Genomic DNA, 24,639 nt, shown 5'->3' on the forward strand with positions numbered 1-24,639 from the left:
TATGTTAGCTGCAAGAGAGCTGAACTGCCGAAAAGTTAGAGACTGAACATTTGAACAAGGATTTACAAAATGTACTAATGACTAGGGGAGCCCGTGCATGGAAGGGTGATCTAATTTCTGCTCCTTTACTCTGCAAATTTCAATAGTAATGGGAAGCAATACGATGTTAAGGAAAGACAAAAAATGAGATATGACCATTACGTGTCCTTACTTTCTACTCCTCTCTGTGTGTATCTAACATAAAGAATACTTGGTAAAGAAAGTTTTGGGAGACAATACAAGTATGTTTAAAATTACTCAAAAACAAAAGAAACAGAAACATCACAGAACCATCACAGCTTACAGAGCTACATGCCACAGTTACTAGGGCTGTGCCATTGGCCCCAACAGGCCCCAGGAGGAAGACTGTGCATTCAGAGCCCTGCTGGAAAGAAAGAAAGAACCACTGTACGTAAAAGAAGAGAGAAAGTTTAGCTTCAATCAGTGGATGGGAAAAGAAGGCTCTGGGGAAAGCCATCAGGAGATCAAATGACAAGGAAGCAGGAAGACCAGAAAAGAGCTCTGAGTGAAGAATCAGCGAAATTAGATAATACCAGGTATAAACATTGTGGTAAAAAGCCAAGGAGAAGTATATGTTCTTATGTCTATTTTGAAGACTGCCATTTCTGTTACCTGAAAAGGGTACTCCTGTATTTGGATTCACATATTCACTTCTATACATTTCCCACTACTTCCTACTTTTCCCACCAATTTGAAGCCCACAGCCAAACAATCAATGAAAATAGAAAAGTATGTTTTATTTATTATTTTTAAAAATACTGTGGGTGTTTTCTTACTACCAGAAATTTATGCTCGTTGTGGAAATTTTGGAAAATGCAGGAATATAAAGAAGAAAATCAAAACTGTCTTTCATTTCGTTACCTGGAAACAAAAACTGTTATCATAATATAGATATTAAAGCGAAAACATTTTGAAAATATTAACCTCATGTATTTTATTTCTCCTGGATATCATGTTTTCCTTTGGCCATTCCACTAGTGTGGAAGGAGAAGTAGGTGAGGTTCTCAGATGCCAGCTTCATCACTTTCTACCCCTTAGTGAATCAACTGTAACTAGTGGGGGGTTATTAGAAACACTGAGATAGCTATGGGAGAGTCCAAGAACATGGGGCTAGTTTCCTCTTTACTGGTAGAAAATGCTCCCCAGGGAAGCCCTGCGTTTAGCATGGCATCCTGTCCAGCATGACGTAGGAAGGGGAGGTGTTTAGAGATTACATGAGAGAACATTTGACCCCATGGTTTGTGCAAGGTTTTGCTGGAAGTATAAGCCATGTGCTGGGAAAACCAGGGCTGGCAAGACCTGAGGAGGGGACCTCAGGACCAGAGGCAATGGCAGGGTGTGTAGTCAGCAGCAGCATATATATTAACCAGCATCCTAAGGCTCAGTGGATCCAGTTATGTTACCAGCAGATTACCTGAGGACCAAGGCCTATTCCCAAAGACAAGCAATACCAAGGACAAACTGGTAAGGACAGTGAAGACCTTGAAAGATACAAGATGATGAGAAAAGCAGGGTTATCAATTCTATAAGGGAGTCAGAATCTGCAGGTAGATCAGTCATTCAACCCTCCACTGACAGGAGGCCACTAAGCTTTATTGTGCACCTCCACTGGCCAATACGGATCCACTAACCACATGAGGTTATTCTGCACTTGAAGTGTAACTAGTTCAAACTGAAATGTGTTGAAAGTGTAAAATGTACAGCAGATTTCAAAGATTTCGTATGAAAATAAGAATGTAAACTATGTCATTAATAATTTTTATGTTGACAGCATATTGAAATAATAATGTTTCTGGATAGATCAGGTTAAATAAAATGTATTATTAAAATCAATTACACATGCTACTTTTTACATCTTTAAACGTAGATAACAGAAAATTTTAAATTACATATGTGATTCACATAATATTTTTATTGGATAGCACTGCCTTGTACCCTGGGGAGGTGGAGGGATGAGGTGAAATTGTGGACGGTAATGAGGACCCTGAGGGGCATCAGAACCTGCAGGCTGACTAGCCATCCCACCCTTCTACTGGGGGAGGTTGTCTGACCTCCAGCAGAGTTTCTACCTTACCCCCCAAAGAGACAGAGATAATCTGAAATGAGACCATTTAGAAATGAAAGAGCCTGAGATACTTTTAATTTTAAAAGTTTCCATTTTTCTTCACTACCCTACAGGAAGGGGACTCATAAAAAAGTTGAAATCAGTTACTATTCTTCATGCATTTGGGATAATGTGAGTGAATATTTGACCTTTGTACAAATTAACGTCTTTTATAAAAATCATACTTTACATAAATTTTAAAACTTTCTTTTTTAACCATTCTGCATACATTAATATTAATCTTTTACCAACAAGAAAGGAAGCTATATTGCCTTGGCAAAACAGACTTAAAAAGTAATGCTGGGGCTTCCCTGGTGGCGCAGTGGTTGAGAGTCTGCCTGCTGATGCAGGGGACACAGGTTCATGCCCCGGTCCAGGAGGATCCCACATGCCGCGGAGCGGCTGGGCCCGTGAGCCATGGCCGCTGAGCCTGTGCGTCTGGAGCCTGTGCTCTGCAACGGGGGAGGCCACAACAGTGAGAGGCCCACGTACGGCAAAAAAAAAAAAAAGAAGAAAAAAGAAAAAAAAAGTAATGCTGAAGTGGAATATTATTCATCAGTAAAAAGGAGAAGAACGAATGATACACGCTACCATATGGATGAGCCTCAAAAACATTATGCTAAGGGAAAGAACTCAGATGCATTACATTTATATAAAATGTCTAGAAAAGGCAAATCTACTGAGTAAGAAATAGATCAGTGGTTATTTGGGGCTGGGAGTGGGATTGGGACTTAATGCAAATAGGTATGAAAATCTTTTGGGGGTGAGGTAAATGATTTAAAACTGGACTATTGTGATGGTCGTACAATTATATAAATGTACTTCATCTAAGTGTAAATCACTTAATTGTACACTTAAAAGAGGGGAATTTGTGATATATGCGTTATTCTTCAATAAAGAGTTTTTTATTACATTAAAAGTAACAGTGTTGGTAGCTTCCCATAAATCATGACGAATTTTTGCACATTTTTATGAAAAGACAGAAAATAGAAAAGTAGAAGAAACTGAAACCTACCATCAACCTTGTCTTTGGCAAGCACCCCAATATCTACCAATTTATTGTTAGGACATCAAAAGTGAAACGTAAACTATTTAAAAATTAAATAATAAAAACGTATTTCAAGCCTTGTAGAAAGTGGCCAAAGATATACAGATAATAAAAACCTATAGCCAATTGAATTTATTAGAAAATAAAAGAGATCAAAAACAAAATAACTAAAAGCTTTCAACCCAAGAGGACAGAAAAAGCTCAATAATATTCAGAATCATGTTTCTTCCTCTGTCTTCCCTCAAACACCATCCCTAGTGAAATGAATCACCATATTTTACCTGATCTAAATACTTTATAAGCATCTGTCACCTCTGCATTCCCACTGCCACTTCTTAGTTCAGACACTTTTCTCACATAGCAACTAAAGAAAATTTATAATCGGCTCCTTGGTCACTCATTTCTACTTATTCCAAAATAATTTCCAGGCCTTCACCAGAGTGGGGAAGGGGGAACTATGAAATCTTCTAAAGAACCTAAGAGAAGATTTGAACTGGAGAGCTACTCTGGAAGGATGATCCTAGACTGGAGATTAAATGTGGCATATATGTCAGCTCTCCTTAACAAAATTTCAAAATCTGTTGATTTTTTGCATTGAAATTTGATATAATAATATATTTGTGAAAAGAACAATGAGTGAACCCTTGTACTATCAGAGAGCAAAACAGAATAAATAAAACGGCATGGTACTGATGTAGAAATATAAATATAGATCAGTTTTTATTTAATCTAATCAAGAGTCCATATGAATATAAAAGCACAGTTAGAAGTGTAATATATAATAAACGGTGGCATTTCAAATCAGTGCAGAAGGATGAATCATTAAATAATTGGTGTCGTGATACCTATCAGTTTAGACCAAAATATGAAAGTCAGACATTTTGCTCCAATCTTTTATGAAAAGAAATCCCAGATGGCTAAACTTTAGAAGAAACATGGATAATATATAATATTTTTAAAGAACCAGGTAGGTCTGTTTGCAGGGATACCCATTCTGAAGTTTGTGCTTTGCAGAAAGTGATACTCAACCAGGAGTAAAAAGGGGGTATGATGTCCAGCTTTGCCTCTGCTTGTCAAGCTGTGTTCCATGGTTCAGAAGGGGCGTCTTGTCTTTTCCTAATCTGTCTGCTTCCTGTAGGGGATCTATGTACTTTGCCCCTGGAAAGGGGCACCTTTTCTAATTGGCACAAAAGCCTTATATGCTAGCAGCAAACAATAAATAGTACTTAATAATAAACAGGTAATTTGTACATACATAAATCGGTTTTTTGTTTGTTTTTACACAAATGGTTGCTATAAACTGATTGTGTTCCTCCAAAATTCATATGTTGAAGTCCTAAACCCTGATGTAATGGTATTTGGAGATGAGTCCTTTGGGAAATAATTAGGTTTAGATGAGGTAATGAGGGTGGGGCCCTCATGATGGGATTAGTGCTCTATAAGAAGAGACACCAGAGAGCTTGCTGTCTCTCTTCCCACCTTTTAGGGATAAAGTAAGAAGGCAGCTGTCTACAAGCTAGGAAGAGAGTTCTTACCAGAAACAGACCATACTGGTACCTTGATCTTGGGGCTTCTAGCCGCCAGAACTGTGAGAAAATAAATCTCTGTTGTTTAAACCACCAGCCTATGGTATTTTGTTATGGCAACTGGAGCGAATACAATAGTATTATATTGTAAAATGTATTGGGTCTTTGTTGTTGTTCTTAAACTCATTTTTTATGTAGGTGTATGTAGATAGTTTGTATGTATATGTATTAAACAACTGATAACAGAGAGAACTTCTAGAGGACAGATTGCATGAGGCTAGTGATCAAGGGGCACTGTTTCCTTAACCTTAACATTTTATTTTTATTTATTTGGCTATGCCACATGGCTTGAGAGATCTTAGTTCCCTGACCAGGGATTGAACCTGGGCCACAGCAGTGAAAGTGCCAAGTCCTAGCCCCTTGGCCACCAGGGAATTCCCAACATTTTATTTTTTATGAGTGTCCTCATTCTTACACGTTTTATTTAAAATATCTTAAATACTTAAATATTTTGAAAACAAATTATGTTAGATGGTATCTCATGTTTTAAAAAGTCAATTGATAGTAGTCATTATATTTAATGAATATTCACTATGTTCCTGCTGTGTGTTCTATTTAACATCTCACTTACTCCTTGTAACAATCCTATGACGTAGATACTATTTATGTCTTCATTTTACAGATGAAGAAACTGAAGCACAGAAAAGTGAAATTACTTACCCAAAGGTTACACAGCTATAAAGGATAGAGCCAGGATTCTAATGTTCACAACCTGATTCTAGAGTCTTCCGCCTCAACCTCTTTGGCATGTTGAGAAAGGAAAATAGGGCATTAGGAGGCTAGTGGAAATTTTGGCAAAAACAATTTTTAAAAAGTGATGAGAGTTGGGACTTCCCTGGTGGCGCAGTGGTTAAGAATCTGCCTCCCAATGCAGGGGACATGGGTTCAAGCCCTGGTCCAGGAAGATCCCACATGCCGTGGAGCAACTAAGCCCGTGCACCACAACTAATGAGCCTGCGGTCTAGGGCTCATGAGCCACAACTACTGAGCCCACATGCCACAACTACTGAAGCCCATGTGCCTAGAGCCCGTGCTCCACAACAAGAGAAGCCACCGCAATGAGAAGCCCACGCACTGCAATGAAGAGTAGCCCCCACTCGCCGCAACTAGAGAAAGCCTGTACACAGCAATGAAGACCCAACACAGCCAAAAATAAATAAATTAATAAATTAATTAATTAATTAACCTAAAAAAAAGTGATGAGGGCAAAAGATAGCTTGTAATAGATTGAGATGGGAAATCTAGTTAATAAATAAAAGGAATTGCTATATCTCTTTACTATGTTAAACTTCTTAAGACTGCCAATACTTAACCATTTGTTGACCCACAAAAATGGAATTTCCTTATGATTCAACCTGATGTATGTGCTAATTTACGAGTATTGTTTTCAAGACACTTAATCTTAGAATTAGAAAATAGAAAAAGGAAATAAACAACAGAACTTTTCAAATCCTCAAGGCTATGTGTATGTGTGTTTTTAACAGATCTGGAAATTGCTTCAAGCCTTCTTATTCTGACATGAGAAAAATGTGCCTACAGCTAAAATATCACACATGAGATTTGTGAATTGTATTTCAGTAGTAGAAAAAATAGGTTTTAACCAATCAACCACATTTCTTAGCATCAGAATGGTTACAAACAAACAACTTCTGGTTCTTGTCAGAAGCAAAAGCTATCAGAATTTTTGCATGTTAAATTCCATCTCTCTAAATCACAAAATGAGGACTGTCCTTTCATCTACAATATCATCCAAAATTTTCTGAGAATTCTTTTCTGATATATTATCTGGATATTTAATGGCCTTCCTCACTGATTTCCCACTGGCATGCAAGCATTGGATTCATAATTATCTGAATCTATAACATTTCATATGAGTTGAATACACAGATCATAAACCCTTAAAAGTTGATAGCTCACTTAGCCCTCAAAAGTTATCCACTTCAATTTTACAAAGGACAAAGCACAGAGCCTTGTAGAGGCTGAGTCAGCTTGATAATTATTGGGACAAGAAACACACAACTGAAATGGCTCTGTAATCAAAGAAACTTCCTGGCTATGAGGGCAGATTTTACTAGAAGCATGTCTCCTAGATGCTGGGACTTCACATCTGTTCCTTTTTACCTACCCCTTTAATTCCTGTGGCTCTCTTTTGTTTCCCCAGTGTAGTTTCAGACTATCCAACCAGCCTTATGACCCCCACATTTGCCTTGCCTTTAGTACTCAGCTGCTTGTTCCTGTCTGACCCATGGCCTGGCCTGCCTTCTGGTATCCTCCTATATCTTGGTTTGTGCTTGTTTAACTGATTTCTCACTGGTTGTTTCATCTCTTAGCCTTGAGCCCTAGGTTTGCTATATTATTGGCTTTCTTCATAATAGATTAAACTCAATTATAAATCCTGAGATACCTGGAAAATCATGTGAATTTTATCCAGAAAGTTGTTGGGAACTGCATGGCATCTGTGTGGAACCACAGATTCACTCTGCAAGCTTGGTCACTGGAGTTTGACATAATTCCCATGGGTCACAAAGGAAGCTTCCTAGATATAAGTGAACCTTGTTGTGTAAAATAGTTATGTCATCCTAAGTTATGATAAGTCTAAAATGCAATTTTTATTAGTTTGGTAGACTTCATTTTTTAGAGCAGTTTTAGGTTCACAGTGAAATTGAGCAGAAAGTATAAAGAGTTCCGTGCAATTTTTTTTTACACTGATGAACTGTAAAGAAAACTTGTGATTTATGTTATGAAATGTAAGATCTATTTTTAATTTATCTTTTGTGAAAATCTACTCAGGAGCTAGCTAAACTAGATAACTATGCCAGTTACCACTTTATTGTCTCTCAGCTCCAAATCTCCCTTCATTGTCTGCTCTATGAAAATAGAGTTGGACCCTGTAACTATTTCTTCTCTGCAGCTGGTACAATGCTTAGCCATGTCAGAAAAGGGATGCTGAAGAAGGAAGGGGCTTTCCTTCCTAGTTTCTTCTTGTTCCTGCTTCTTCCAAGTTCCTTCTTGTTCCTGCTTCTTCCAAGTTCCTTCTTGTTCCTGCTTCGTGGCTACCAGCAGCATGTGTGGGGGACACCCAGTGGTGTTTGTGGAGTTCAGTTGCACCCCGTGGCCAGTTTCCCATCAAATTTCAGAGGTACTCCCATGGTCAGGTTCCCACTGAGTCTTGCAGGCATAAGCATTGCAATGCTTGACTTCCAGCTTCGGTCTCCTGCACGCAGGTAAGGTGTTGCCTGCTTGCCCCATGACTAGGAACAAGTTCTGGATGAGCCCATCCAAGAACCTCTCCACCATGTGGCGGGCCACCACCACACCTTCTACATTGAGGTCTGAATCCCAACCACAGAGAAGGGGGCCCCACCTCCAAATTTGTTCCTTCCATGAGAACCCTCCCTTCAGCCCTGCAGCATTCTTTAAAGTTCTTTATCCCTTTATATAACAGAGATATTTTTGTTAGAATTAATAATTCCTTATCTTAAACTTTCCCTATCCTAATTACCATGTTGTCTCTGTCTCCTCACTGACCCTGACTGATGTAGTAACCTTGAGAAAAATAATTTTAATTTTTCAGTGCACTCATTCATAAAATGAGGAAACTGGATTAGTTGATCTCAGATGTCCTTTCCAGCTCTAAAATTGCATTATTCTAGAGAATTCAGGTTTTTCCTATACTGTTGGGTACATCTTAAGTATACTAGAATGAATACCACAGAGCACAGAATAATTGCGTACTGTCTTCCTTAGCCTCAGTCGTAGTAAATGACTTTTTATCTGAATAATGGTTTCCTCCTTCTGGGTCAAAATATTAAGTCACAGCAGCAGCCAGTATTATTTCACACACACAGTGGGCAATCAAATACTATGAAATCCTCTGTGAGGATTTTAACTAGGAAGCTCTCTGAGGAACAAAATGGAAAACTAGAGATTCATGTATGAATATGAGAGTTTAAAATACATTATAACTATCATTTTATTCATTTATGAATATAAATATTGTAAGGACACATTAAGTATAGAAAAATGCTCCCTCTGATATTATTTATCCTAACACATTACGGAAGACTCCATTCACCTAACACATTACAGAATTCCATTACCACACAATTTAAATTTTTTCTTTTACCTTTCTCTGTCTTTTACTGACTGTTCAGCCATTAATTTCTTCAGTTCTTCCAGACGCTGAAGATCTCTCATTTCCATTTCTTGCCATTTCTGCTCTCTTTTAGCCCAGTATTTTCTTATCTATTGCATAAATATCACATAAAATTTAAATTAACAACAGGTATGTTAAAAACAAGAAACAAAGTTATAACAACATTATCCATTGTTTCATATAGTAAATATTGAGTTTAAAAGACCCTTCATCTTTTTTATCTCTTAGATCTGCCTACAGTGTATTGGCAACAGAAAAAATAAGTTAAAACACAAAAATACATGTCCTGAGAAGCTGCATGTTTTAACAGTTTCTGAAGTGGAAATGTAACTTGTGCTGAGACCTAAGGTTTTAATCTATGGCTAAAATAATCGGCTTTCAGGGAACCACAATAAAAGCATGTTATTGTCTCTAAAGTATATGATCTACCTGTTACTCAAGAATATTTTTATCCTCTTATGGTAATGTAGTCTTTAACAAATATAGCATTAAACCTATTTTTACTTTAAAAGCACGAGTTTATTTATGCTAATGGACAGCAGGATGTTGAAAGTTTTATGCTTCTGGGGAAGTGGCAGGAGATAGGTGGGAGGAAGGAGGAAAAGAAAAAATTAGCAGGGTTGTGATAAATAGTAGTTCTGACTCATGTGGTAACATGAAGGACAGATTTATCAGGCTCAAAAAGGTGAAAGCATTGTTCCTCACTAGGCATGTTTTACTTCCTTTTTCTGGGAATGGAGGCAGAATGAGAAAACCTGAAGCACACATAAGCTATTTTTAGGGGGCTAAAAAAATTATTGCCTTAGTGATGGGGCAGTTGAAGTTTATGTTTAATTGACAGAGCACCATTCAACCGCTCTGCCCTGCCATGTTGTGTCTGGGTCAAGAGAGTGGTTTCTTGCTGGTAAAAAACAGTACCTTAATGGTGAATGGCAGTGAGTGACTACCAGCAGAGGGGCTTTGGTAGAGTATGGGTTAGTCTCATCCCCAAGGTGGCATTTTCTCTTTTGAGAAATGAATATGAAAAGCCAAGTGGTTTCCAGACTTGCCCAGCAGCATGGGCTCTGACACCTGGGAGAACCAAAAGAGGCATCCCAGTACCATGGCCACAGCCATAGCAACTCTGTGGCAGGGCTTGCAACACGAGCAGTCACACCAGTGACATCCATTCAATGCTTAATGAGTTACTGATGGCTCCAAGGTAAAGTGATTCTACTCCAGAGATGATGGAGATCGGAATCTAGGGAGAACAGAGATGAAGCTAGAAAGGTAGCACACCAAGATGGAAAGTGAAAGAAAGGGTAGGAAAGGGAGAAAAAGGAAACACTGACTGATATTTCAGAGTCCTAACTGACAAATGCCAACGCATTCTATTAGTGCCAGATATGGAAATGTTAACAACCATTATATTATCTCCCTCTGGGTTTATAAGCAATCTTTATTTTATTCTTTGTATTTTTCTGTGTTACCTTATTTTGGGCAATGAATATATATTTCTTTCATAATCAGAGGGAAAAAGAAGATACTTCAAAAGAACAGATATTGGATTAAAGGGCATTTTTCTCTGGGTTCTGACAGACCTATAATGTTGCTTACTCCCAGCACTGACCTTGGAGGGAAGTCAGTGGTCCTTCTGCTGACAGTCCCTTGACAACAAGCATACCAACCCCAGGCTGCTGGTGTCCTCAGATCACTGACACCATCTGGTGCAGTGTCCTGTGCAGGCCCTAGAAGTATATCACACCTGAGGCTTCTTGGCATCTCAGGACCAATTATTTCCATCCTTGACTCTGGTAGAGGCTGGGGAATGATTCGGGCATTTTCTTCCTTGTTAATGGCTACTTTGAGACACTGATGCTGTCCCTCTCATGTACAGTGCCTTCTTCCTTTGATGTTTACAATATCTGGCTATATCACCCTCTACATGTCCTTATCACTGGCATGTGTGGACTTCCAGGTCATTCTCAAATATTCATTGAGAATTCAGATACGTGAGTCACAGCCACATAGGACTTGTTGTCCAGAACAACTCCTTCTACCTTCCTACGCAACTGCAGTCTGAAGCCCCTCTGACCTGCCAACTCAGAGTCCTATGACTTCCTCTATTCCAGTGAGCTACCTCCTCCTCCAGGATTCTACCACCATGGAGAACAGCTCCAACTCCAAAAGCTTCAATTATAGCCATCGATCTTATGACCAGAACCTACGAGCCCTTCCCCATCATCTTTTGTGTTCCGGTCGTATAATTTTATTCCTCTAGTACAGCCCTCACCACAAGGCCTTGCTAATTAGTATCCTTGCTTCTCTCTCCCACTACACTGCAGAAACTGTGATTTATTATCCTGGGACTTCCAACAGCAACTGTACCAAATTGATGATTTCAGCTGAATCTTTATTGACAATCAGCATTCCTTTTATGAATTCCTGGCCAGTGCCTCCCGATTGCTCATGGTGGTATTTCAAAACCCATTCACTATATTAAACTCCATACCTGCCTCTATTTCTTCGGTTTTATCAGAGGAAACACAGACCCTAAAAGATTCCTTCCTTGATGTCCTGCTCCTCAGAGGAAGTGCTGTCCTTCCTTCTTTCCAAGGCAACCCTCACCTGGGCTCCAGAACCTATTCCCCAATTCCAACTCCATAACCTTACTCCATCACCTACCCTTCTTTCCCCTGTAACTTCAACCTCTTGGTCTTTGCTGCTCCCTTCTCCTCACATGAAAATCTACACAAATCTCACCCATTAACAAAAATTTTAAAGGACTTTCTTTAGACCCCAAAGACTGTAGCACCACACCCTTCATTGTTCCCTTTCAGTCAACGATACCTATTCTTCTCCAATTTCACATCTCTTATTTTAGTCCTCACCCATGACATTCCTACCTCTGCCTCCACCCCAATTCACTACTCTTGCCAGTGACTTCCCAATGATCAAAGCAAATTCAATCCTTATTTTATGTAATGTCTCTGATTCTACAAACCCTTATTTACAGTCTTAAGAAACTACTGACTTTGGCATTCATTCATTCAAAAAATACTTATTGAGCATCTGCTTTAAGCCAGATACTGTGCTATGTACTTGGGATATGGTGCTTAAAGAAAAATTAGGCCTTTGCCTCATTGGAGCTGGGAGTTTCGGAAAGAAAATGACATTTGGATTAAAATTTGAAAGATGAGAGTGAGACAACCATGGAAAGAGATGAGGGAGATCACTGCAGGAAATGAGAGCTTTAGGTGCAACAGTATTGAGTGGGAACGACCCTGCACATGTTCAGAATTGGGAAGAAAACAGCACAGCTGGAGCAGGTAGTGTGAGTTAAGACTGGAGGTAAGTTTGGGAAGCTGGATGGGGGCTAGATGATTAGGCAAAGATTTAGTTCTAGAAACAAAACAAAAAAAGATATTGAAGAGTTTAAAGCCAAGAGTGATATAATGTGACTTAGATTTTTAAAATATAGCTTGGGCTATATTGAGTGAAGAATGGATAGTAGAGGAGCAAAGGAGAAACAGAGACCAAAGAGAATATGGCAAAAATGATCACTGGGATCTAGGAAATTAATTATTCAGATCTGAGATGTGCTTTTGAGTGGAGTCAGAGTGTTCATTTAAGGATTAGACACGGCTGTTGAAGCTAAAAGGAATCCAGGATAATTCCTAGGTTTTTGCTAGAGCAACTGGTTGGATGATGGTACCAATAACTGAGATGGGAAATTGGAGGAATAACAGGTTTGGAAAAGGAAGTCAGGAGGCTCAGTATTAAACATTAAACAATTGATGTGACTGTAAGACATTTAAGTAGAGATTTCAAATAAACATCTGGAGGTACAGATGGGCAGCTCAATGGAGAATTCAGGGCTGGTCTAAATTAAGGAGATATCTACTTAAAATGCTACAAATGCTATTTGATGCTACAAGACTGGAAAAGATCTATAGAGTGTGAACGTAAATAGAAGAGAAAAGGTGATCATGCACTTTCATGTTTATCTGCCTTTTGCAGTTTTCTCAACCAGCATAACTTCATTTTCCTCCTCCACCTGTTTATTTTATTCTACCATTAAGACCAGAACAAATGCCATCTCCTTGAATCTTCCTCTGAACCCTCTAGGGAAAATGTTAGTAGGACTTCCCTGGTGGTCCAGTGGTTATGAATCCACCTTCCAGTGAGAGAGTACTATGGACATATATACACTACCAAATGTAACATAGATAGCTAGTGGGAAGTAGCCGCATAGCACAGGGAGATCAGCTCGGTGCTTTGTGTCCACCTAGAGGGGTAGGGTAGGGAGGGTGGGAGGGAGATGCAAGAGGGAGGGGATATGGGGATATATGTATATGCACAGCTGATTCACTTTGTTATACAGTAGAAACTAACACACCATTGTAAAGCAATTATACTCCAATAAAGATGTTAAAAAAACCTTAATATTAAATAAATAAATAAATTTATTTAATAAATTTATTATTTTATTTATTAATTTATTATTATTATTATTTATTTATTTTTTATTATTTATTATTATTATTTATTTATTATTATTATTATTAATTTATTATTAATTTATTTAATAAATTAAATAAATAAATAAACAAATAAATAAAATTCGTCTTCCAATGCAGCGGACGCGGGTTTGATCCTTAGTCGGGGAACTAAGATCCCACATGCTGCAGGGCAACTAAGCCCTCGTGCCAGAACTAGAGAGCCCACATGCCACAGTGAAGAGCCCGTGCACCACATCGAAAGATCCTGCATGCCACAACAAAAGATCCCATGTGCCGCAACTAAGACCCGATGCAGCCAAATAAATAAATAAATAGTAAAAAAAAAAAAAAAAAAAAAAAAAAAGAGAGAGAGAAAGAGAGAGAGAGCTCCTAGCTCCAATTTCATCTTTTCATTAAAAATAATAATAGAAAAATATTTTGAAAAAAAAAAAGAAAATGTTCGCTCAATCCTTGGCACACCAGTGATCCTTAATTAAGATTTATTACCCTCCCTTCTTTGTTCTGCCTTGTATTCCTTGATTCTTTTTCAGGAGGGTCTAACACTGGATTGTTACTGATATATTTGGACATTTACTACATGCCTGGCATGTTCTTCCCTGCCTTGTTACCTGCTAAATCCCTCCTGTCCATCATTTAAGACTCAATTGTAGCTTTGCTTTCTCAGCCTTCCTCCTTTCCCCTCTCCTCCAGACATAACTAGGTGTACCTTCTAAGGCACTATTTATGTATCCTTAGCATAATACTTTCCATATTGATCTGCATTATTCATCTTTGTATCCCTAGTATGTTGTATTGTAAATAACACATAGAAGGGCTTAAGTGATCATCATTAGGTGAGTGGGAGCACTTTCTGGTCTCTGGTCTGAGAATAACAAAGTTATGGATGGGAACCAGGCAAGCAGTTTTATTTGCAGGATGGTAAAACTAAACATTTCCCTAAGGACAGTTCCATTACTTTCCATCAATTAATAAGAGCAGGAAGTGTGTGTCATGAAACATTGGCTTTGCAAGGTTCAAACTAAAGTTAAGGTTAAGAGTATTTAACTAGCCTTTTGGAACATTTGTTGAGACACAGATTTTAAACACACTACTGTTTAGATTTTTTGAGTGATCCTTATAACTTTCCAACGATAGAGGAACCAGAAAGTTAGCACACGGGGTAAGAGGTGAATTTAAAGCTTGTCTCCTCTAGACTTGCAGATAAGGTTTCTAGAAAAAGCTTACTTTTCTGAAAACCAAAACGGGTCCTCATTATCCCCCATCTCCGCTTGTTATTTCTGATTTGTACTGGATAGTCCTCTTTCGTAGTCCCATATTTTGTTCATTTTGGTAGAGTTAAGCCAATAAAAGTGTAAACAAACTGAAGAAACTATTCTCTATATAGATTTATGAGCCAAAGTGATGCTGTGCTATCTTTTCAGAGGGTTTAAGATCATTTTTATATCCCACCTTACTTTTGTAATCTTCCAAACAATTTGTCTCCAGTTAAAAACTCCACTAGTAAACATGACATTTATGGTATTAAGAGTATATCAGAGTTTAATTTTAAAAAACTTGGACTAATATTACATAACCATTCAATTATTTTCATTCCTTCGGTCCAAAAATTATAATTGCATGGAAGAATAATTTATTGTTTACACATAGAAACCAGAAAGTTAGGACTAAAGCATTAGAGTAGGAAGACAGTTTGGTCTCTGATTTCAAGCAATCTTCTGTACCTTGCTCCTAGGTCATTATTCCAAAGGCTCCAAAGGCTCTAATTCAGGAGGATGTCATAATTCTTAACCAGATATACAAAATACATGAAATATGAAGTACAGAATATCCAGTTGCCTTCCTCATAAACCACTGAGGCAGAGTGATTTTTATTCCATTCTCTAGATTCTCATTTACTTAGCTAATTCCTCGCATCTCACACCTTTTCTACTTTTGGCCCGGAATATGCACCCACAGAAAAAGTGTTGTTTCTCCACATGAAAACACAGCAGGGCCTCTTCATTAAAAAGAGTCATTCTTTTACTTTAAATTTTTCCCACGTGTTTCATGTAGATGAGCCTGTATCACATAAAGTCACCACCAACCGAAGTCTGACTCTTATTTCTATGCGATATATTTGACAATCATTTGTATTTTGCCAAGTAAATTTTCACACACTTGTGTGAACTTCCGAAAGGTAAGGAACATGCCTTATACTGTAATATTTATTTGTATCCAGTATATTGCACCTTGCAGATGAGAGGTACAAGATAAACTACTCCAGTGGAAAAGAATATGGAAAGGCAACACTGCACACAGTACTTTTCTTATATCAATTCATATAAATCCAAAACTATTAATAAAGTATCCAGACAGAAAATAATGACAGACCACAGACATCAGTGAACCAATTCATTTAGTCATGTGGGGTGTAGAGGTACATTTAATCCCAAAAGAGCACAAGGGCGTGGTACTTCTCCAAGTCAAATTGTCCATGGAAGCCAGATTCAAGGTTTTTTGGGCTGAAGGTGGACACTTGGTCACTTCCATCCTCAGAACCTTTCAGCCAATGTTATCTCTTCTATACTTTGTGGTATAGAGATCTCTGTGGGCTTCAATCCACGATGTGCTGAAGCTTCTGAGCAAAAAATTTGGCTCCAAAATAATTATTTTGCAGGGCATTCTTTAGCAAAGATGGGAAAACTCTCTACACAGGTAAGAAATCAAAGCTAGTTCTTTGGTTTTTAAAAACAGAAAGTCAGTTTTTCCACCATCCTGCCTGGTTATTTGAATTTAATGGATCTCCTTTCAGTCCACAATTCAGACTATTTGTATTTCAGCTACTTATTTTCATTGTCCTAAACTTGAACCTTTTTGCCACCAATCTCTAATCTGATGAACAAGCACATCTACCTACAGTAAGAGGATAAATTGTCATACTCTTTCAGAAGAATAAATAGGGAAGTTAACTAGCAAAAGCCTTCAGAATTAAGAAATAAAGTTTAAGAATTAATATGCAGGCACCTATGCAAAGATTTATATACAGGTATGTTCATTACAGCCTTAAAAGGGTAAAAAAATTGGAAATATTGTAACACCACCAAATAAGAAATTGGTTAAATGCAATTATTCACATAATGAAACACTATGCAAATACCAAAAATTATGTGGTAGGAATACAGAGGAAAATATGCAAGATATATTGATAGATGAAAAAAATCAGGTTAAAAATAATATATGCAGTATCATCTAGTTAAATTAAAATCTTTGTATATATAGAAAAAAAATATATGAACATTGTTATTAATCTTTTGCTAGTGGTTTAGGATTTCAGGTGATATTTATTGTATTTTGGGTGCGTGACTGTATTTTCCAAACTATTTACAATGGACATAAAAGACTTTATTAATTACAAAAGGATGTTTTAAAAGTCTGGCCAAAAAAAATCAAAATTTAGAAGAAATATCCAAGGGACATGACTGTTATTCATTCTGGAAGTTTTTAAACTCAACTCCCATATCAAATTAAATGACAAAAATACTGTATATCCTTGTATATAACATTTTCACTTTTTATCACCTTGCATGCATTACTTTCACTTTCTGTAGAAAAGTTTCACTGAGCTACGATTTAATTTTATGCCATAGGCCTTATAAAGGTTAACACAATATCATATAAGGCTTGATTTACACTCAGTAAAACTTCTATTGAAAATGCTTTCTTCTGGGTGGTTTGCCTCCCTCCCCCTGCCAGCTCCTGATGTGCTAGATGTTGTCTATTATTAGCAAATAAGAGCTAAATGCTTCCTTTTAACTTTAACCATGTTCAATTACAGCATCCCTTTTTAGTCTTGGTTTGCTGACATAACTATATTCCCATCCTCTTAGTTTTTTGTCTCTTATTCTCTTACTAATTTTCTATTTTAATGATTCCTAATAGGAAACAGATGGCACACTCAAAATTAGGTTAAATCCAGAAGAATGTAATAAGGGGACAATGACAAAGAAGGTTAGAATGCAGGGCAATCACAAGGGATCATGTAGTAGCCATGCTGCTTTACCGAGAGCCAGAGAAGGCTGTGTGGGGAGGGCCACCTGACGGGCTGAGACCTTTGGTGGAGGACACAGCTAGTCAATACAACTCTGCAGGGCCAGGAGCTGGGGGAGCAGCTCTCCCAACCTCACTCTCCTCCCTCATCCTCATCTCTAGTGTTCCACTTTGACTGAACACAATCAGAAGCCAGAGGGCAAGGGAGCCTTCTACAGGACAACTCCCTGGGACACAGAGCAGGATGGAGAGTAGATACGCCCCAACGGGTAGATATCTAGCACAATAACATTAGTGCCTTTATTATAAATTATTTGGAAGTAGGTGATGTCTATATGTGTAAGTAAATAACATGAATCTTTTAGGTGATTTCACTTTGGTCACTTATGTGAGCATTTTTTCCATAGCAGAGCTGCCTACTCGAATTGGCAATAGCTATTTTCTGCCGTGATGTAGTCTTATGTCCTTAGAGCATGATGAGCCAAGAAAGTATTCTGGTGTAAACACATTAGTTATCTCCCTCTTAATTGAAATTCCAGGTGGATTTAAAAATAACTGTTATGTCTTCTTTAGGAGTAAGGTCTATTTTCAGTCTGGGCATTGAAGTATTACATAATGATCGTGTCATATGTTGATTTTGCTAAAATGAATTTGTCTGTAATCTTGTTTAATTTCTCTCTTTTCACTATTCATTAAAAAGGGAGTATATATACTGAGGATGTTGTATTTCAAAGCCTGAAGTGTCAGGGAGAGTGAAAAGTGAAAAGTAATCAAACCTCAGAGTCATTCAATCATGACTTCTTAGAACTGAGGTGATTTTAGCAATCATTTAATTCAAACACCTCATTTTACAATTGGGGAGGGAAAATCCTGCAGAGCCTACATATCTTGCCCAAGGTCATCCACCTTGTTAGGGCCTCCTAGTTTGGCATATTTTCCTCTATATCTCAACATCAAAGTACAGTTGTATTCTGCTCATTCATTAAATTCACTCACTCAAACAATATTTATTGAGTGCCTTGTGTCAGGCATGGGAGATAAAACAATGAAGAAAATGGACAAATCCCCCCTTTTAACAGGGCTTACATTCTAGAAGAGAAAGAGAAGACAGTCAATAAATAAATAAAGATATGTCAGAGGAACGATAAATGCCAAGAAAAAAATAAAGTAGGGTAAATGGACAGAGTGACAAGGAAGGAGGATGCTAGTTTAAGTTTGGTAGTCAAGGACAGACATTCTCTCTGATGACATTTGAGCGTGACCCTGAATGGAGTGAGAGAGTGAGTTATACAGACATCTGGGGGAGGACTCTTCCAGGCAGAAGGAACAGCCAGTGCAAAAGGCTAAGGGGACATGTGCTAGGGTGTTCGAGGAGGAATAAATAGGCTGTGATGGCTGGAGCAAGAGGAGTGATGGGAGAAGTCGCAGGATATGAGATCCAAGAGATATTGAGCGTAATGCGGGGAATGACATAATCTGACATACCTTTTAAAAGCATCACTCTGCCTGTTGCGTGGGAAATCGATGGAGGGGGAGGGAGGGAAGAGAAAGGGAGGAGGCAGAGAAATGAATTAGAAGAGTAAGAGGTTTATAATAGTTCTGATTTGGAAGGCAGAGCCTTCTATTCATGACAATAGGTAAGGGTGTGAGTATAGGGTGTGAGGGGGGAAAACAAGAGTCAAAATATCAAGGCTTTTGGCCTGAGCACTGGGAGAATAGGATTCCATTTATTGAGAGAAGGAATATGGGGGAAAGAGTGGGTTTGGAGAGAAAAACGAGATTACATTTGGGTCAAATTAGATTTGAGGCAGTGGGATGTGTGAGTTTGCAGTTCAAGAGAGAAATCTAGACCAGAGATATTAATTGGTAATTTGAGTCAGCATATAAATGGCATATGAAGTACACTGGATTGGTTGAGATCCCCTACAAAGTACACATACTTAGAGCACTGAGGCCCCAGGGAACTCCAAGACTTAGAACGATCAGGAGGATCCATCCAAGTTTATGGAGAAAGAGAACCCAGTGAGACAAAAGAACAGAGGATGGCTTCCTAGAAGCTAAATATCAAGTTTTCCAAAGAGGAGGCAGTGATCACTTCCATCTTAATAGTTCAAGTAAAGTGAGGACTGAGAACAGACCCCTGGAATTAGCAACATGGAGATCACTGATGACCGTGACAAGCACAGCTTTGCTGGAATCGAGGGACAAAATGGCTCAAGCGACAATGGGTGGGATGAAGCGAGGACAGTGTGTAGAGGCTACAGGATGGTGAGATTTTCTTAACAGGGGAGGCATGAGGTCAAGGGAGAGTGTGTTTCTAAATACAAGGGAGAATGGTATATTTATAGGTTAATAGGAAAGATCTAGAATAAAAGGGGGAAGTGGTGGTGGGAGAGAGATTTGGATGACCTTGCGTAGGAGAGAGGGAATAGGATTCTGTGCATAAGTGAAGGGGCTGGCCATAGACAGGAGTACAGATACTTAATGCATTGTGAAAGGAGGGAAGGTAGGGAGTGGGTACAGATTCTGATAGGTTGGTAGATGCAATGTTGGAAGCCTGTGGAAATTTTCTTCTTGTGAAATAAGATATTGAGAGGTAAAAAAAAAAAAAATCACAATCAAAATCGTTAATATTTTCTTCAGTCAACTTAACAAAAGAGCAACACCAAGGAGGCAATGAAGCTGTTTTTTTTTTTTTAACCTGCTCATAACACATGTCTTATACTTGACACTTCAACTGTGATCAAACCATAATGGTCTGGCTTCTTGTAAAGTGTTTGGCTATAGTGGTTCATTAACCCAAGGAGAGAAATCCTGAGAGAATATTAATAAGACAGACTGCATGTACCTGTAAAACATGAAAGAAATACTCCTAGTAAGCAGACTACTAAAGAGATTTTAAATTATCAATTACCTATCAATTTAACAGTTCTGAGTACACTAGGACAGGATCAAAGCCATGAAAATTACCCTAAAGCAAACAGTTGGAAACCAAGTTTTCTCAAAATTGATTAATCACAAAATTAATAGCAAACAGCAATCACCATGATGGGCAGCACAGCAGAGTGTTTAAAATCATGAACAATGGAGTTAGACCTCCTGGGTTCAAATCCTAATTGCACTGCTTAATGGCTATGTGACTTTGGGGAAATTATATTCCATCTATGTGTCTCTGTTTCCTCATTTATAAAATGAAGATCATATTAGTACCCACCCCTTAGGGTTATTAAGAAGATTAAATGAACATAGAACTGTGCCTTGCACATAGCAAGCATTGTATAGGTGTCTGTTAATTAAATCATATCACTGTGAATAATCAAGACCTAGCCAGAAAATGCAGCCAAAAATTGACACCTGGAGTTAATTTTTAAGACTTTTAAAACTGCCTACTGGGAAATCTTTTACAGAAAAACAAATACATCTGTCTCTTGATCATCTAGGGTATTTTTTCCCCTCCATCTGACTTTTTCTTAAAATTGTGTCCTGACAAAGAGTAGGAAGATTCCATAATTTCCACTTTAAAAAAAGAAGTTCTAATGGAAATCTTCACTTTTAAAAGACATGGAAACCAGAAAAGTGAGCCTCTTGGATTACCATCCTACTTTTCTGTCACCTATTGACTTATATACTGAGAGCTGACCCTACATTTAGACTCATATTAGAAGGTCATAATCAGTTAATAAGCTATGTTAATGTTCATTTCTAAATTTTAATGACAAAATAAGGAACATTATGAATATTTTAAAATTATATGATCCTTGATTTATTTTCTTTTCTCCCATACCGCATTCATTTCTTTACTCATACAACATCACTCAGAGGACTGGTTAAATATTCAGAAGATAAAGTCTGAACCCCCAGTTTATTTTGGAGTCATTTCTACATAAAATATACCTTAACTATCTTTTCTTTTTGACCATTGTAATATCCTGATAGTTAATATACCTACTAGGTTTTATGGCGCCAATATTTTGGGTATTTCATCAGATTTTCAAATAAAAGTACCAAAAATTAAAAGAAAAACACCCGCTCAAACTTTGACTGCAAGATCACATTTCTAGGAGTTAGTAATTGAGAGCACCACAAAACCGAAGGTGGGAAGTAGTTCAACAGATTGGTCCTCAGCCAGATGGGGCTACTTCAGCTCTAGCTGCAGGTGGTCCCTATGCAGAGATGCTTGCAGTGAGAGATCTGGGTGGGCGGATTTTAGAGCAGAGGTCAAACTGGCGTTCAGAGAGGTTCAAAGACATGTTTTTAAGGTCGAAAGAGTCTATGAGAGTTTTTATATTCCATATTCTCCATTTTATAAAAATGTAAAAAAGTGTTGTAAACCAATTTGAGATCATCTGAATGTCACTGCATGACTGAGTGCTGCCAGTGTTTTTTGTTTGTGTTCACAATTCAGTTGGTCCCCAGTGGTACATTACATAAACTGACAGTATATCTTAAGTCATTTTAGTCTAAGTGGGATCCAGTTAGACCAATCAGTCTTTCTCCCTCCCTCTGCTCCCCAGAGCATTTGGTTCCCCAAGAACCAAATGGGCTTTTGTGGATTTTATGGGATTCACCTTGTTAGAAAAAAGCCAATAAACACAGGTCTTTTTGAGATGAACCCTTCTCTCTCTTGGCCTCCTGCTGATGTGGCTGTGAGAAACTGCCCTTAAACTTCTCTGAGGCTCTCTAGTTTGAGAATATCTATGAGAAACACTCCTTATCTCTTGGAAGTGTTGTTTATATGAATGGATACACTGACCCTTTGATCTTTTCAAGGCTATAACAAAGGGTTGTACATTCACACTTTCAGTCTTTTCCCTATGCCATGCTGTTGGAAATAAACTCTTAACTCTAGAGTCTTTTGCCATTAGGATAGATGGAGATAGAACCTTGCCATTAGGATAGATCCTCCTTTCTCCTGTTTCCAATAATATGTTCATTGCTTCCTTCTGAACCCTTATCAGCCACATCTTATCCATATTTCTACTAACGGTATGTTCAAGGCATTCTAGTCTTTTTTCTATCATGCTCCTCAAAATTCTTCCAACTTCTCTCCACTTCCCAACTCCAAAAAGACTTCCACATTTTTATGTATTTGTTATAGTAGCATTTCACGTCCAGATACCAAAATCTGTATTGATTTTTTAAATTGCTGTGTAACAAACTACCACAAATTTAGCAATTTAAAGCAATACTCACTTATTAGCTCAGAATCCTATAAGTCAGAGGTTCAGAAAGGCATGGCTAGGCTCTCTGCTCATGACATCACAAGCCTAAAATCAAGGTGTTGCCAAAACTGATTTCTCATCTGGAAGCTTCAGAGAAAAATTTGCTTCCAAGCTCATTCCTTTTTTTTTGTGTCAAAATTCAGTTTGTTACAATTATAGGACTATAGGTTACTGGGTCCTATTTCCTTTCTGGCTGTCAGCTAGGGCCACTCTTATCTCCTAGGGGCCACCCACATTTCTTGCCATGTGATCTCCTCCATCTCCAAGCCAACAATGGTGGGTCAAGTCCCTTTTATACTTTAAATCTCTGGCTACCCATCCTGTGACCAGCCAGAGGCACCTCTCTGCTTTTAAAGGGCTCATGTGACTAGGTCAAGGCCACCCAAATAATCTCCCTTTCTCAACGTTGTCTGTGCCATATAATATAACCTAATTAGGTATTTACAGTCCTGGCAATTATACAGGTATGTATCCCGGGACGGCAGAAAGTCTCGGGGCCCATCTTAGAAGGCTGTCTGTCACGGGGCTATTCATTGGCCCCTTTAAGTCCCAACAATCTTGAAGAAGCAGAGTTTAAAACCTGGGAATTTTTTTTTATCATTCTCCGTGTCCACCTTTTTTTCTACTCTTGGCTCTTTAGATCAGTATATTATTAGATTGATAAACGCTGGAGAAGAGATTTCATAATATCATGATGAATTACTCTCATAAGAACTCATAAATCCCCACATAGAGAGAATGGCTTTGATCTGAATGTACTCTGGATTCCCTCCTAAGCACAGAGTTTCTTGAACCTTCTGAGAAGCAGTACTGTTCCACGCCTTTCGCCTGCATTCTGATTAAGATAGCCTCCCCTCTTTTGTTTTAGATTCTTTCCTCTCTTCCCTGGTTATCTGTCAGATGAATATAATTCTGAGTGTTTGCCAGGTCACCTGAGGACAAGGGGAAGTACCCAAGTGCCAAGGTTCTACTGAAGACTGGGTCTATTGGTATTTACTGGTGCAATGTCACTTGAGGCTCCCCAGAAACATCTCTGAGATAAGGCTGAAGGTCACACGGCTGGTGGAGTTATTTTGACTTTTCTGACTATGTTCCCCACCCCTCAGTTGTGCAATATGAGTGGTTTCAATACTGGATTCAGAGTTGGTGAAAATTGGGAGGGAACTGTGACACGATAAGTCAAGGAAGGGATATGTCTCCTTTTTCTGTGAGCCTTGCTTAAAATCTCCATTTTGGGAGCAAGGCTGAAAATATCCTCGCCTTGGATCCCATAGAATGCCAAGCATCATGCAGCAACAAAACCTCCTAAAATGCTGTGATGCAGAGCAATTTTTTTGTTATTCAAGCCATCCAAAGAGCCACACCTAGTAAAAGGGTGGTTCTGGGACCAATATTACATATCAGGCATTTTGAGGTTCATCTAGCATGGTAGTCTTGTTTCTTACAATAGCTCCTAGGGATAGTTTATGGAAAGGCATCATCTCTTGATTTTACCATGACAATTGCAAAAGTGGAGAGATGCTTCTGAAATATTACCATTGTCACCTAACAGCTTATGAATCAAAACTTTCCTTGAGTCTTGAGATAAAACTATGAAAACTGGTATTATGTTCAACTAGAGTTTTAAAGCACAAAAGAAAAAAGTGATCTAATAAATGTACATTTGCAAGGAGCTGGGCACCTACTAGGATAAACTTTGCCACTGGATACAAATTATGTTATTCCCACAAAAAGAAAATATTATTTCCTAAAAGACAAATTACTGGGAAGAAGAATTAGGATAAAGCTGATCTCTTGTTCAAAAATCCTAATGTGGGGTTCTACGCATGGCATAGTTTCTCTACCTCTATTGCTGCTCTCTTACGAGAAGAGACAGGCAAGTGAAACAGTAGATGGGGAGAGACAGAACACCAGGTAATAAAGCAACCAGTCTCA

The 24,639-nt window shown here is 38.2% G+C and overlaps 1 protein-coding gene across 1 annotated transcript in view; it reads right to left on the reverse strand.

The window, feature by feature from the left end:
• Window positions 1-24,639, reverse strand: part of CCDC148 (coiled-coil domain containing 148) — a gene marked incomplete at both ends in the record, with an annotated part of 267,375 nt that overhangs the window by 40,351 nt on the left and 202,385 nt on the right. Inside the window, 1 exon segment of the mRNA XM_082840901.1 lies at window positions 8,925-9,043. Within this exon segment, the coding sequence (XP_082697027.1) occupies window positions 8,925-9,043 (119 nt within the window).

The sequence above is a fragment of the Leucopleurus acutus genome, assembly GCF_964270905.1.
Source record: "Leucopleurus acutus genome assembly, chromosome: 6".
NCBI classification, from domain to species: Eukaryota; Metazoa; Chordata; class Mammalia; order Artiodactyla; family Delphinidae; genus Leucopleurus; species Leucopleurus acutus.